Source organism: Oncorhynchus masou, chromosome 9, assembly GCF_036934945.1.
Source record: "Oncorhynchus masou masou isolate Uvic2021 chromosome 9, UVic_Omas_1.1, whole genome shotgun sequence".
Classification (NCBI taxonomy): Eukaryota; Metazoa; Chordata; class Actinopteri; order Salmoniformes; family Salmonidae; genus Oncorhynchus; species Oncorhynchus masou.
The window spans coordinates 34,617,001-34,628,869 of NC_088220.1; the positions used below are offsets into that span (position 1 = coordinate 34,617,001).

Genomic DNA, 11,869 nt, shown 5'->3' on the forward strand with positions numbered 1-11,869 from the left:
TATTACAACATGTCATGTTAAAATCCGTCTATAAAATGTGTGCCCTGCCGAACACCAAAAAGATGACCCTTCCTGAAATATATTGGATCTAAAACTAGAAAATCAAATCAAAATTTATTTGTTACATGCTTCGTAAACAACAAGTGTGGACCATCAGTGAAATGCTTACTTACGGGCCCTTCCCAACAATGCAGAAAGAAAGAAAATAGAGAAATAATTGAAAAGTAAAACACCTAATAACAAAAGTAATAATAGATACATAATGATTAACAATAACTTGGCTATATACTAGGGGTACCCGTACCGAGTCGATGTGCAGAGGTAGATATGTACATATAAATAGAAATAAAGTGACAGATGGTAGGTAAACAGTAGCAGCAGCGTACGTGATGAGTCACAAGAGTTAGTGTAAAAAGGGTCAATGCAGATAGTCTGGGTAGTTATTTGGTTAAGTATTTAACTAACTATTTAGCAGTCTTATTGCTTGGGGGTAGAAGCTGTTCAGGGACCTGTCACCAGACTTGGTGAATCGGTACCACTTGCTGTTGCGACAGCAGAGAGAACAGTCTATGACTTGGGTGCCTGGAGTCTTTTTTTTTAGGGCCTTCCTCTGACAACGCCTGGTATAGAGGTCCTGGATGGCACGGAGCTTGGCCCCAGTGATGTACTACCCTCTGTAGCGGTCGGATGCCAAGCAGTTGCTATACCAAGTGATGATGCAGCCTTTCAAGATGCTCTCAATGGTGCAGCTGTAGAACTTTTTGAGGATCTGAGGGCTCATGCCAAATCTTTTCAGCCTCCAGAGGGGGAAAAGGCGTTGTCGTGCCCTCTTTACGACTGTGTTGGTGTGTTTGGACCATGATGAATCCTTAGTGATGTGGACACAGAAGGACTTGAAGCTCTTGACCCGCTCCACTACAGCCCTGTCGATGTGAATGGGAGCATTCTCAGCCCTCCTGTTCCTGTAGTCCACGTCTTCCTGGTGTTGAGGGAGAGCTTGTTGTCCTGGCACCACACTGCCAGGTCTCTGACCTCCCTATAGGCTGCCTCATCATCGTCAGTGATCAGGCCTACCGCTGTCGTGTCATTGGCAAACATAATGATGGTGTTGTAGTCGTGTGTGGCCACGCAGTCGTGGGTGAACAGAGAGTACAGGAGGGGACTAAGCATTTGTGCCCCCGTATTGAGGGTCAGCATGGCGGATGTGTTGTTACCTACTCTCACCGCCTGGTTAGGAAGCCCAGGATCCAGTTGCAGATCCTGGACTTACAGCTCGTTGAGCGCAGTCTTAATGCAAGCATCGGTTTGTGCTGTTAAATAGAAAGCTACGAAAAATATTGATGAAAATTGTATGGTTTACAGCTTATCATGAGGTATTCTAAGTCAGGTGAGCAGAACCTCGAGACTTCCTTAATACTAGAGATTGCGCACCAGCTGTTATTAACAAAGAGACACATCACCACCCTTGAGCTTATCCAACGCTGCTGACGCATAGAAAACACAGCTAAAATATTATCCATGTTTCCGAGAAAAATAGGATGTTAAAGTTCTCCAGGACCCATTGATAGGACAGTCTCGAACGGAGGTTGTTCTCCAGTGATTGTACATTTGTGTCACGCTCTGACCTTATCTCTGTTTTTCTATATATTTTGGTTAGGTCAGGGTGTGACTAGGGTGGGTACTCTAGTTATTGTACGTCTAGGGTTTTTGTCATCTAGGGCTTTTGTATGTCTATGTTGGCCTGATATGGTTCCCAATCGGAGACAGCTGTTTATCGTTGTCTCTGATTTGGGATCATATTTAGGTAGCCATTTTCCCATTGTTAGTTGTGGGATCTTGTCTACAATAAGTTGCCTTTGTGCACTCCACTAGCTTCATGTTTCGTTTGTGCTTTCGTTTAGTGATTTTCTCTTTATTAAATTATGTGGAACTCTATGCACGCTGCGCCTTGGTCTCACTCATACGACGATCGTGACAATTTGCCAATAGGCGGTTTATTTACTCGCTGCCGTAGTTTCATCTGGGTGCCCGCACGTCAGCCACTGTACCACTTTCTCTTCCGAGTATTGGGGATCAGGGCCTGATCTGGGGTGTGCAGTACGTCCTGCGCCGCTGACTCATTCAAGAAGAACAGTGGTCATTGTTCTGATGTCCAGAAGCTCTTTTCAGTCATCGGAAATTATGGCGGAAACATTTTGTACAACAAAAGTTAAGATCAGCGCAAATAAACTGTCACGACTTCCGCCGAAGTTGGTCCCTCTCCTTGTTCGGGCGGTGTTTGGCGGTCGACGTCACCGACCTTCTAGCCATCGCTGATCCATTTTTAATTTTCCATTGGTTTTGTCTTGTCTTCCATCACACCTGTTTCCAATCCCATCAATTACATGTTGTGTATTTAACCCTCTGTTTCCCCTCATGTCCTTGTCGTGATTGTTTATTGTAAGTGTATGTATGTATGTGTACGTCTGTACTGGTGTGCGTCGGGTTATGTTACCCATTGATTTTTATTATTATGTTTTCCGGTGGGTTTTTGTAAATAAACTGTGCCGTTGGAAACGGTTATTTCTCTCCTGCATCTGACTTCTCTGCCGCCAGTTCACACCCTTACAGAAACACACAAAATAGCCCGTAAAACGACCACTATACATTCTCGCGCCATTCTCGTAACACAATTGCAAAAGTCAATGTAAGATTATGCAAACCCACAAAAACATTGATTTTGAGTAATTGAGTTGGAGCTAAAAAAAAATCTGGGAACTTTCAATAAATTCCCTGGTTTTCCCGAAAACCCGGTTGGAAGAATCCTAGAATCAGGAGAGAATAAGATAGAAATCTGGAATCCTCCATCCAGGATTTCTGGAAAAACGGGGAATTTATTGAACGTTCCCAGACTTTTTTGAACCCTAGTTGAACCCTAGTTGGAGACAATCTTATTTTACTATTTTAGATAGATGGCTCCACTATAAATACATTTTACAGTGCCAAATTGTATCTACTAAGACGTGGGTCCACAATGTGTCCACAAAGTAATACGTCTCTGCCAAAAACAAGATAATCAGATAAAAAAAAATAACATGACAAGGAAGAATATCAGATTCTTTTGGTCGATGTGAAAGCTTCGAGGGCTTTTAAGGGAAGAGCACTGTGCAGTCAAAGCTCTGTTCACAAACTCAATGACACCGAGTATAATCAAAAGAGCTTGAACTCAGCATGAGGGAAGCACACAATACCTGGCAGAACCTTTCAAAGAGTTCATGATGGTCAAGCAGAAGACTAGCTGACATTAAAGTTATTGTGGAATTTGCTATTATTGAGGTCCTTCAAATCTCTCATAACCTATTCAACTATCCTCCGTTCTAACATCTTTATCCCATTCAGAAAGGCTTGATTAACGGATATCATCAACGTGGATCATCAGGAGTATCTTGATCACACCTGTGACTGTACTAAAGGGCATATCGTCAGTGCACTGTGACCTCAGGAGCCAGAATGACCGAAATCAACCACCACTGGTGTTTTTGATTAATTTTGATAACATTTCTAAAAACCTGTTTTTGCTTTGTCATTATGGGTATTATTTTAGAACAAGACTGGAATGTAATAAAATGTGGAAAAGGTAAAGGGGTCTGAATACTTTTCGAATGCACTCTGAACTCAGGAGCCAGAATGAACGTAATCAACCACCACTGCTGAAGAGATATTGCGTCATCCCTGTTCATACTTATATATGGCGGAATAATAAACCGAGCCGCTATTGGGATGAGTCGCGATTAAAATGGTCTTATCAAACTCTTAGACAGGTTTATCAATATCATGCTTAGACTAGTAAATAGATCGGGAGACTGAACCAGGAATTGATTAGCAATATCTAATAAGTTAATGGAAGTATGTTAAAACTATTGACCACTAGTCATTAGAGAGAGACCTAGCACATCTTTCACATCTATTGCCATGAGCAAAGGCTCAAATCAGATTTCACATCTGTTTTGGCTCATTTGAATGTTTTAGTTGTTTGAGGCACCTACACTTATGCCTAATTACATCTCAGCAGAGATTTTTCTACCATCAGCCAGTGGATACACAGACACAGCAAATATATCATTTATTACAGTAGTACTGTATTACAGTAGTACTGTATTTGCCTTGATATTGAAGTCTCGTCTGTATGTTGTTATACTACTCCTGTGAAAGGCTTATCTTACCTTTTATAAAGTCCATTACCCAAGCTAATGTAATATAAGGTCACATGGCTAAGAAGGCACAGTCCTATTGAGTATCTCACACTCTTTACAGGAATCTCACACCACTTACCCTGCATACAGCAAGTAAGGGAGTAGGGAAAATCTGTCCTATCATGAATGACATATGAGAATACCTCCAAGCCATGTGCCCAAACATCAGCCCACCCCATGGCCTGCCACAACCTGCCAGTGGGGAGAGGCTCTGCCGACTTTCATCCACCCACGGCCTCTCATATCACGCCACCACCGCCACTCGAAACACAAACTCATCTAAACGCTCATAACGGAATGTAATTATAGAAGAAATCTGAGTGTGAAATTGAAGTGGCATAATCTATCCATTTACAGTCATTCACAGGCACAGGAGGATCCCCCAGAAGACAGGTTGGAGCAGGACAAAAGGGGATGGGAGTCCCGCTGTGAGTCAGCACAGTGTAAAGGAATTAGTGTTAAACCCTATTTTTTTCGGCCCAGAAGTGGGCATAACTCTCGGGGGCCAGATCAACGGGGCGGAAAGTTCAGGGCACAGCAAACAGAAATGCACTACGTAGACCTGGAATGACTCTTGATTCAGCTTCAGAGAAACTACTGTCTATTCTAAGCAGTGAGTTCCCCTCAAATGAATTGCCCCCTGGCGTTTCATGTGAATGTAGTAGTGTGTGTGTAGTCTCTAATAAGTTGGTTTCATTGACCTCTGAACTATTGCATTGACCCATGACTTTTTTTGAGTCTCACAGTGGAGGTGTCATAATACCCATAAAACCTAGCGGTCAAACAGGGAAATGGTTCCATTCATTTTCCACCATTCATTTTTCCCATGGTGGATTTTAGAAACACTTAAAATAAGGGCAATGTTTCTTGTCGGCTTATCCTGGCGTGACGTTTTGATAACCATGTAAATCTCACTCAGACATGGTGACTTTAATCAATATATTAGACTGTATTTACTCTCCGATTCGAAAATGCTAATTAGCATCAAAGTAGACATCATCCAAAACTACAAATCCCTGCAAGCTCCTGCTTGTCATCTTCTTTGTTAACAAGCATTATGTCAATTCTGTGTTCGCAGAATTGTCCATTTAAAGAAATGTAGCCAATTTATTAATTACCTAATTGAACAAAAATATAAACGCAACATGTAAAGTGTTGGTCCCATTTTTCTTGAGCTGAAATAAAAAATCCCAACAATTTTCCATATACACAATAAGCTTATTTCTCGCAAATGTTGTGCACAAATTTGTCTATATCCCGATTAGTGAGCATTTCTCCTTTGCTAAGATAATCCATCCACCTGACAGGTATGGCATATCAAGAAGCTGATTAAACAGCATGATCATTACACAGGTGCACCTTGTGCTCAGGACAATAAAAGCCCACTCTAAATTGTGCCATTTTGGAACACAACACAATGCCACAGATGTCTCAAGTTTTGAGGGAGTGTGCAATTGGCGTGCTGACTGCAGGAATGTCCAACAGAGCTGTTGCCAGAGAATTGAATGTTAATTTCTCCACCATAAGCTGCCTCCAAAGTCGTTTTAGAGAATTTGGCAGTATATCCAACCGGCCTCACAACTGCAGAGCACGTGTAGCCACGCCAGTCCAGGACCTACACACCTGGTTTCTTCACCTGCGGGATCATCTCAGGAGGGGGATCCTCAGGAGTATTTCTGTCAGTAATGAAGCCTTTTTCTGGGGAAAAACTCATGCTGATTGGCTGGGCCTGGCTCCCCAGTGGGTGGACCTGGCTCCCAAGTGGGTTGGCCTACCCAGTCATGTGAAATCCATCGATTAGGGCCTAATACATCTATTTCAACTGACTGATTTCCTTCTATGAAATGTTATTCGGTAAAATCTTTGAAATTGTTGCATGTTGCATTTATATTTTCTGGTCAGTATATGTTTCGCTAACGTTAGAAAATGAATGGTGGAGAAACGTTTGGAATCATATCCTTGTTTTATGACTCATACTGTGGCACTCTATGGAGGTGCCTCTTACCTTCGGTGTTGGCCTGTAGGGTCTTCAGGGCTTGGATGAGGTCTTTAAAGCCGTCCAGATTCCGGTCATTCTGACTGTACAGCAGGATCTTCTTGGCATCCGAGAACAAACGAGAGATTCTACAGACATCCCACAGTGAAACAGATTAACAGAGAATACAATTGAATTGGTTCAAATCGAGTTATAAATGGGATATTTTAAAGAAACATTTAAGAGACCATTTTCTTTATTTGGATGTTATTCATCTAATGAAACGAGCCAAGTACGAAATAAAGTGTATTAATATTTTCATGTCTTATTAAAGGGAAACTATCCGATATAGAGCTGCAGCTTGGGGTGGGAACTCACATGGACTCATTGAAGTTGCCCACGACCCCAGGGGACTCTCCAGGAGTGGGGTTGCGGAAGCAGGGGTTGTTGGCGTTGCAGATGATGCCTTGGATCCATGGAAGGGTGCCTGCCGAGGGCATGGCCTTGTTGGGGAAATGACCTGACGGAGACACAGGCAGGGATACCATCAGTAACATCACTATCAGTTATGTAGTGGTGAAAAAAGTAACGCTTCCTATTTTTTTCCAATGCAAAAGGTGGGTAAACTGTTGGGCAAAAGAATTTACTCTACTACACCACTGGTCAATGTACAGTACATTCATAAGACACACAGAAAGAGGACGCGGGAGAGCAGAGGAAGAGATCCAGGAAGAAAGAGTCAACTTGGTATATGTTAAAATGTAATAATGTTTACACCACATTCAACTACATCTATGAATGTAAAATAAGACTTTCAAAGTATTCAATTCCATCTTTCTATTCAGTCTATTCACCAACTATCAACAGAGAGCGGACAGGAGAGAACACCGGGTAATCCAGCCACGTTTGAACTGATACTGAGACACTTAAAAGGCTTCTACATCAACCTGCTGGATCTACTTAGAGTGGTCTTTGAACATCACGTACAGAGCTCCAAAATGCTATTTTTGTCTAGGCAAAATGCAGGTACACCTGGATGAGCACAGATAGGTGATGTGTGTTCTCAGATTGCCTTATCGGGCCAGCAGCGGATGTGCTAGCATCAGCTAACCACGTCTTGTCCCATCCTAAGGGTTTCACTCAGCAGCTACAGACCTTATTGACGTGAGGGAGTGATTGCCTAAGTAAAATGTAGGACCTTGCCCCCCAAGATGCCGTCTCTCCCTCCCCGAGAGGCAAGCAGTTATTTGTGTGTGTTATCAGTAAACCTTAAGACTACCAACTGTCCCACTGCAAAGGAAAGCAGAGATAAGAGATAACCCCAAGTAGCCAAGTGCTTAGGAGATTCAGGGTGGCCATCTTGCTTTTAAGAGTGATCGTCATCAACAGCCTACAGTTTTACGACTTAATTAACTAGTGGGTGATAAATCGGAATCCTAAATGGCATTTAGCTGGGCAGTTTTCAAACTATCACCATATTCAACATAAACCATTTTAAATATTCAAAAAGGGCATTATTTAGTGACTTATCCCTCTGTCATGTTTTTTTAAATGTTTTAATTTTTAATCATTTTATTTTTTTGTGTGGTATACCCAAAAGCAATAGGTTAGCCAGGCCCTGTGCAAGGAAGAACATGTCTTTCCTATCTGGTGTTTGAGCAGTTAGAACATACACAGACCCACGTGGTGTATGATTCAAAGAATAGTATGCCTCTGCCTAGTGCCAAACCAAGACTTTAGTTGGAATTGAATGCAATTTACCAGCTAATGCTTCTGTTTTCTGGCAGATGGAAAAAGCACAGGCTTCCGGGAATGAAAGAAATTGGATATTCTGTTGTAGACAAGGATTTCTCAGGAGATGTGTTCATCCCATTGATAATAGTTATTAGTGTCTGTATAAATGCTTTGTCCTCTACAACTATATCCTAAAGCACGTTTTATAGACTCTTACACAAAGTAGGATCAATATGTCCACCAGTTTGACTTTGCTAAACACATAGCTATAACACTTTATTTTGTGTCTCATAAAGAATGTAGAGTATCGAGTCCCATACTCATAAACATAAGCTTCTTTAGCATAGGGGAGGTAGCTGGCCAATGTATTGATCCTGTTCTGTGAGGTCCCCCCAGAGACATAATTAACGGTAACCCAAGGTTTCTCTAGCATATCAGAACGTCTACCGGTTATCTCATTCTGGTGAAAAGATGCTTGGTTCAGCCAGTGCATGTCCATTCTGTATATTTTCCCCATACCCGTGCCAAATAGTCTACCTAGGCCTTGCGACCTTCATCAGCTTTCACATATAGAAAGCTGATCATGAGAATGGAGCGGCAATAAAGGTGTCAAACTCTGAAACCCCCCTAAAACCACAAATATGTCCACCGCCATCTTGAGCCACTTCCCGAATAAACTGTCAAATAAAATAGAAAATGTAAAACATATATCTGTACCGTTTTGGCTGATCAAATAGGCCCATTTGTCTTAAAACAAATGATCAAATAGCCCCCCACCACTCTTTTGCATTCAGAACAGCCTCAATTCGTCGGGGCACGGACTCTACAAGGTGTCGGATGCTGGCCCATGTTGACTCCAATGCTTCCCACAGTTGTGTCAAGTTGGCTGGATGTCCTTTGGGTGGTGGACCATTCTTGATACACACGGGAAACGGTTGAGCATGAAAAACACAGCGCTTGGCACCTACTACTTTACCCAATTCAAAGGCACTTGAATCTTTTGTCTTGCCCTCCCCTTCATCTACATTGATTGAAGTGGATTTAACAAGTAACATCAATAAGGGATCATAGCTTTCACCTGGTCAGTCTATGTCATGGAAAGAGCAGGTGTTCATAATGTTTTGTACTAACAGTGTGTTTAAATATATATACACCAGACTACTGCAGAGGCTGTCGTTTTGTGTACTTTTTCATAACGACAACTACAAGTTTGATGTCAAACGACAGTAGAATGTTCATGATGTCGCTACAACAATTGTCTATGGAAATGTTGCGAGACGGACAGTAAACCAGCCTTTAGGCTATATTGCCAATTGGTGCCTGTCATACAGTGTATGTGTTCCCCTGAATCAACAACTACCCTAAGAATGAATTACTAAAGGGTTCCGCAAACAAACATTTTCCCCTGGTGTCACTAGTCCCTCTAGCTTTTACAGTTGTTGGCACTAGTCCATGATTTGATGATTTGGTCAGACTTAAATCCCGAGTAATCATCTTATTAAGTCCTTCGTGGTGATTTATTAAGAAGTAGACTACTGAGGTATTCAAGGGGATAAGTTGTTTCATCCAACAAGTCCAAGCAGGAAAGCATGACTCAAGATATTTTGGATGTGCTTTAGACAAAATCCCAGTCATAAAACATCCACGCCTGATAAAGGCCCCACCATAAAAATCAACACGGTTAGACTGTATGTGAAAAACGATGTATTTCATTTTTTTGCCTGTGTGTGTTTACTCGAGTGGCCAGCATAAATGCCTCCACATGGCATTGTGGCTTGTCAGTGCATGATATTGCTAGCTTGTATACTGTAGCATCTTTGGCCTGTACAGTGTACAGTGTACAATTATTAAAAGGCAACAGAGTTCATCCCCAGATTTAGAATCCAAATGTCTCTGTGGCCAAAACAGCAGGATGCGTTAACCAACCAGTTGAGTGTCTTGTGAAGAAGTGGGTGCTGAAACAATGCAAAGGAGAGGGAGGTGCATCATACTTACACTCATGTTGTTCGTACGGAGGGTAGTTCAGTCTCACTGATATCAAAATGAAGAAGATCAACAGGGGCCATACTATCTCAATCAGCAGTTGGAGCTAGAGAGAAAACACAAACAAGGGAAGAAAGCCAGTCAGCATTTTCATTAAGGAGCATGGCCTATGGAAACCATGACTCCTCCCCCTCATCCCCTCTTTATTAGCGTAGGCTTGTCTGCTAATAGTCTGGAGCTCTTAAAAGCTGGCATTCAAAATTGCTCCCTCACTGCAACATATAATATGTCTGCATCAACGCCATACGCAGGCAGGATGTAGCTCTCTTAAGATGGCTTTTATTAGTAACTCATTCATAATAGATGCAAAGCTATCAATGCAAACAACCCTGACTTCAAAATAGCCAATGTTACACATCCACATCCAGCAATAGTGAAGTCAACTCTGTTGAAGGGTTATCAGGTGTATGCTGATTGAATTAGGAGACAGAGAGCGATGTTACTCCAGCACATGTAAAGCCATCTAGAGGCAGGATTCTAAGACATGTGGGAAGACTAGTACAGACAAGCTGTAGTAGCAATTAAAGCTAACGTTGCTAAGTTAAAGCGCTGTCCCTGTGGCAGGGTTGGGGAGTTGTGAATTACATTTTTTTTAACCTTTATCTATGCAGGTTTTTCTCACTGAGATAAAATCACTTTTTTCGAAGAGAGACCTGGTACAACAGCAGCAGAGGGAACAAAGTTTCAGACAAAACAACTTACATACACTAACACAACATGAACAAAACTATAGACACACATACACTACAACAATTACATATTATGTAAAGAAACACACATGCAACGTAACTGGTAATTTAACTTAATTTTGCAGTAAAATGTGTGAAGTAAGCAATAATTTCCTTCCTTTTTCGGCATCAGACCAGCCTTAAGGCGAACACATACTTCCCATCCGAAACAGTTCTGAACTATAGACCCGGTATGTTCTTCTTAATATAGTAATAATACAGTAATAATACAGTCATTCCAACATGCTTTGAATATACTGTAAACATTATAACACGAAGAACATAATTACACATTCTATTTCACTAACTTATTCATTTAAGTTTCCAATCAAACAAAGCCAGGGGAAAAAGTCCCAATTCCATACCAAGGACTTCTACACTTCACACAATCTGATATAAAGATGGACTGCTTACCGTTTGCCTTCTTCTGTAGGTAAAGTTCTTCCACAACAGTAAGCCCAGCTGAGTTGAGATGGACATCTCTACTCTGGACCTCTTACGCGCAAGCTTCCCTTGGCTCTAATTCTCTCAACTGAAATGACACACAGGCAGTGGTGACGTGGGGTAAAAAGACACCAGCAAGTCCAGCCAGCCAGCACACAGCTCAAAGGTACAAGGTACAAGGTCAAGGGTCACTTGTCTATCTGGAGCTGACTAGATCACATCTCTCCAATATGTCCTCCTCATATGGGAACTTCTTCTGCAATGTGTTCCCAGGCAGACTGAGAGAGAGGAGGGGCGGCGGGGACGTTCATACATGCAGATATTTACAGGTTTTTAGTGCTTCCGTCAGTGCACTAATCACCGATGATCACTGATGATCCCTGATGATCACTGATGATCTCTGATGACCTAAACAGCACAGGATTGTTTTTTGAATGTGATTTAAATAGTAATTTAGCGTATGCACTTGGGGAACTACATTTGAAGATGTTAAAGGAGATCCCTTTTTTTTTAAATTAAGTCCATGATTTAATCAGCATTTCACACAGATTTAATTATGTGATGTCTTTGATAAAAAAATCACAAAAGTTTTGGGGCTATCACTATCCTGGGTTGCAATGCTCTACCAACATGCATGACAAGGTTATAGATGCTTTGTGAAGCCTCAATTTAATATGATTTATAAAGCCTTTATTAAGCGGTGCTTATTATAA

General features: G+C 41.7%; 1 protein-coding gene across 2 annotated transcripts in view; it reads right to left on the minus strand.

Annotated features, from left to right (window-relative positions):
- LOC135545925 (phospholipid-transporting ATPase ABCA1-like) overlaps positions 1 to 11,869 on the minus strand; it is a 41,968-nt gene that overhangs the window by 28,815 nt on the left and 1,284 nt on the right. Inside the window, exons 2-5 of one of the 2 annotated variants that reach the window (XM_064973914.1) lie at positions 11,127 to 11,244; positions 9,937 to 10,030; positions 6,586 to 6,727; positions 6,238 to 6,356 (exon numbers count right to left, since the gene is read on the minus strand). In XM_064973914.1, the coding sequence (XP_064829986.1) occupies positions 6,238 to 6,356; positions 6,586 to 6,727; positions 9,937 to 10,030; positions 11,127 to 11,192 (421 nt within the window). In that variant the 5' untranslated portion in view covers positions 11,193 to 11,244. Of the gene's footprint in view, positions 1 to 6,237; positions 6,357 to 6,585; positions 6,728 to 9,936; positions 10,031 to 11,126; positions 11,414 to 11,869 lie in introns of those variants that run through there. The other variant, XM_064973915.1, reaches the window with a different exon arrangement.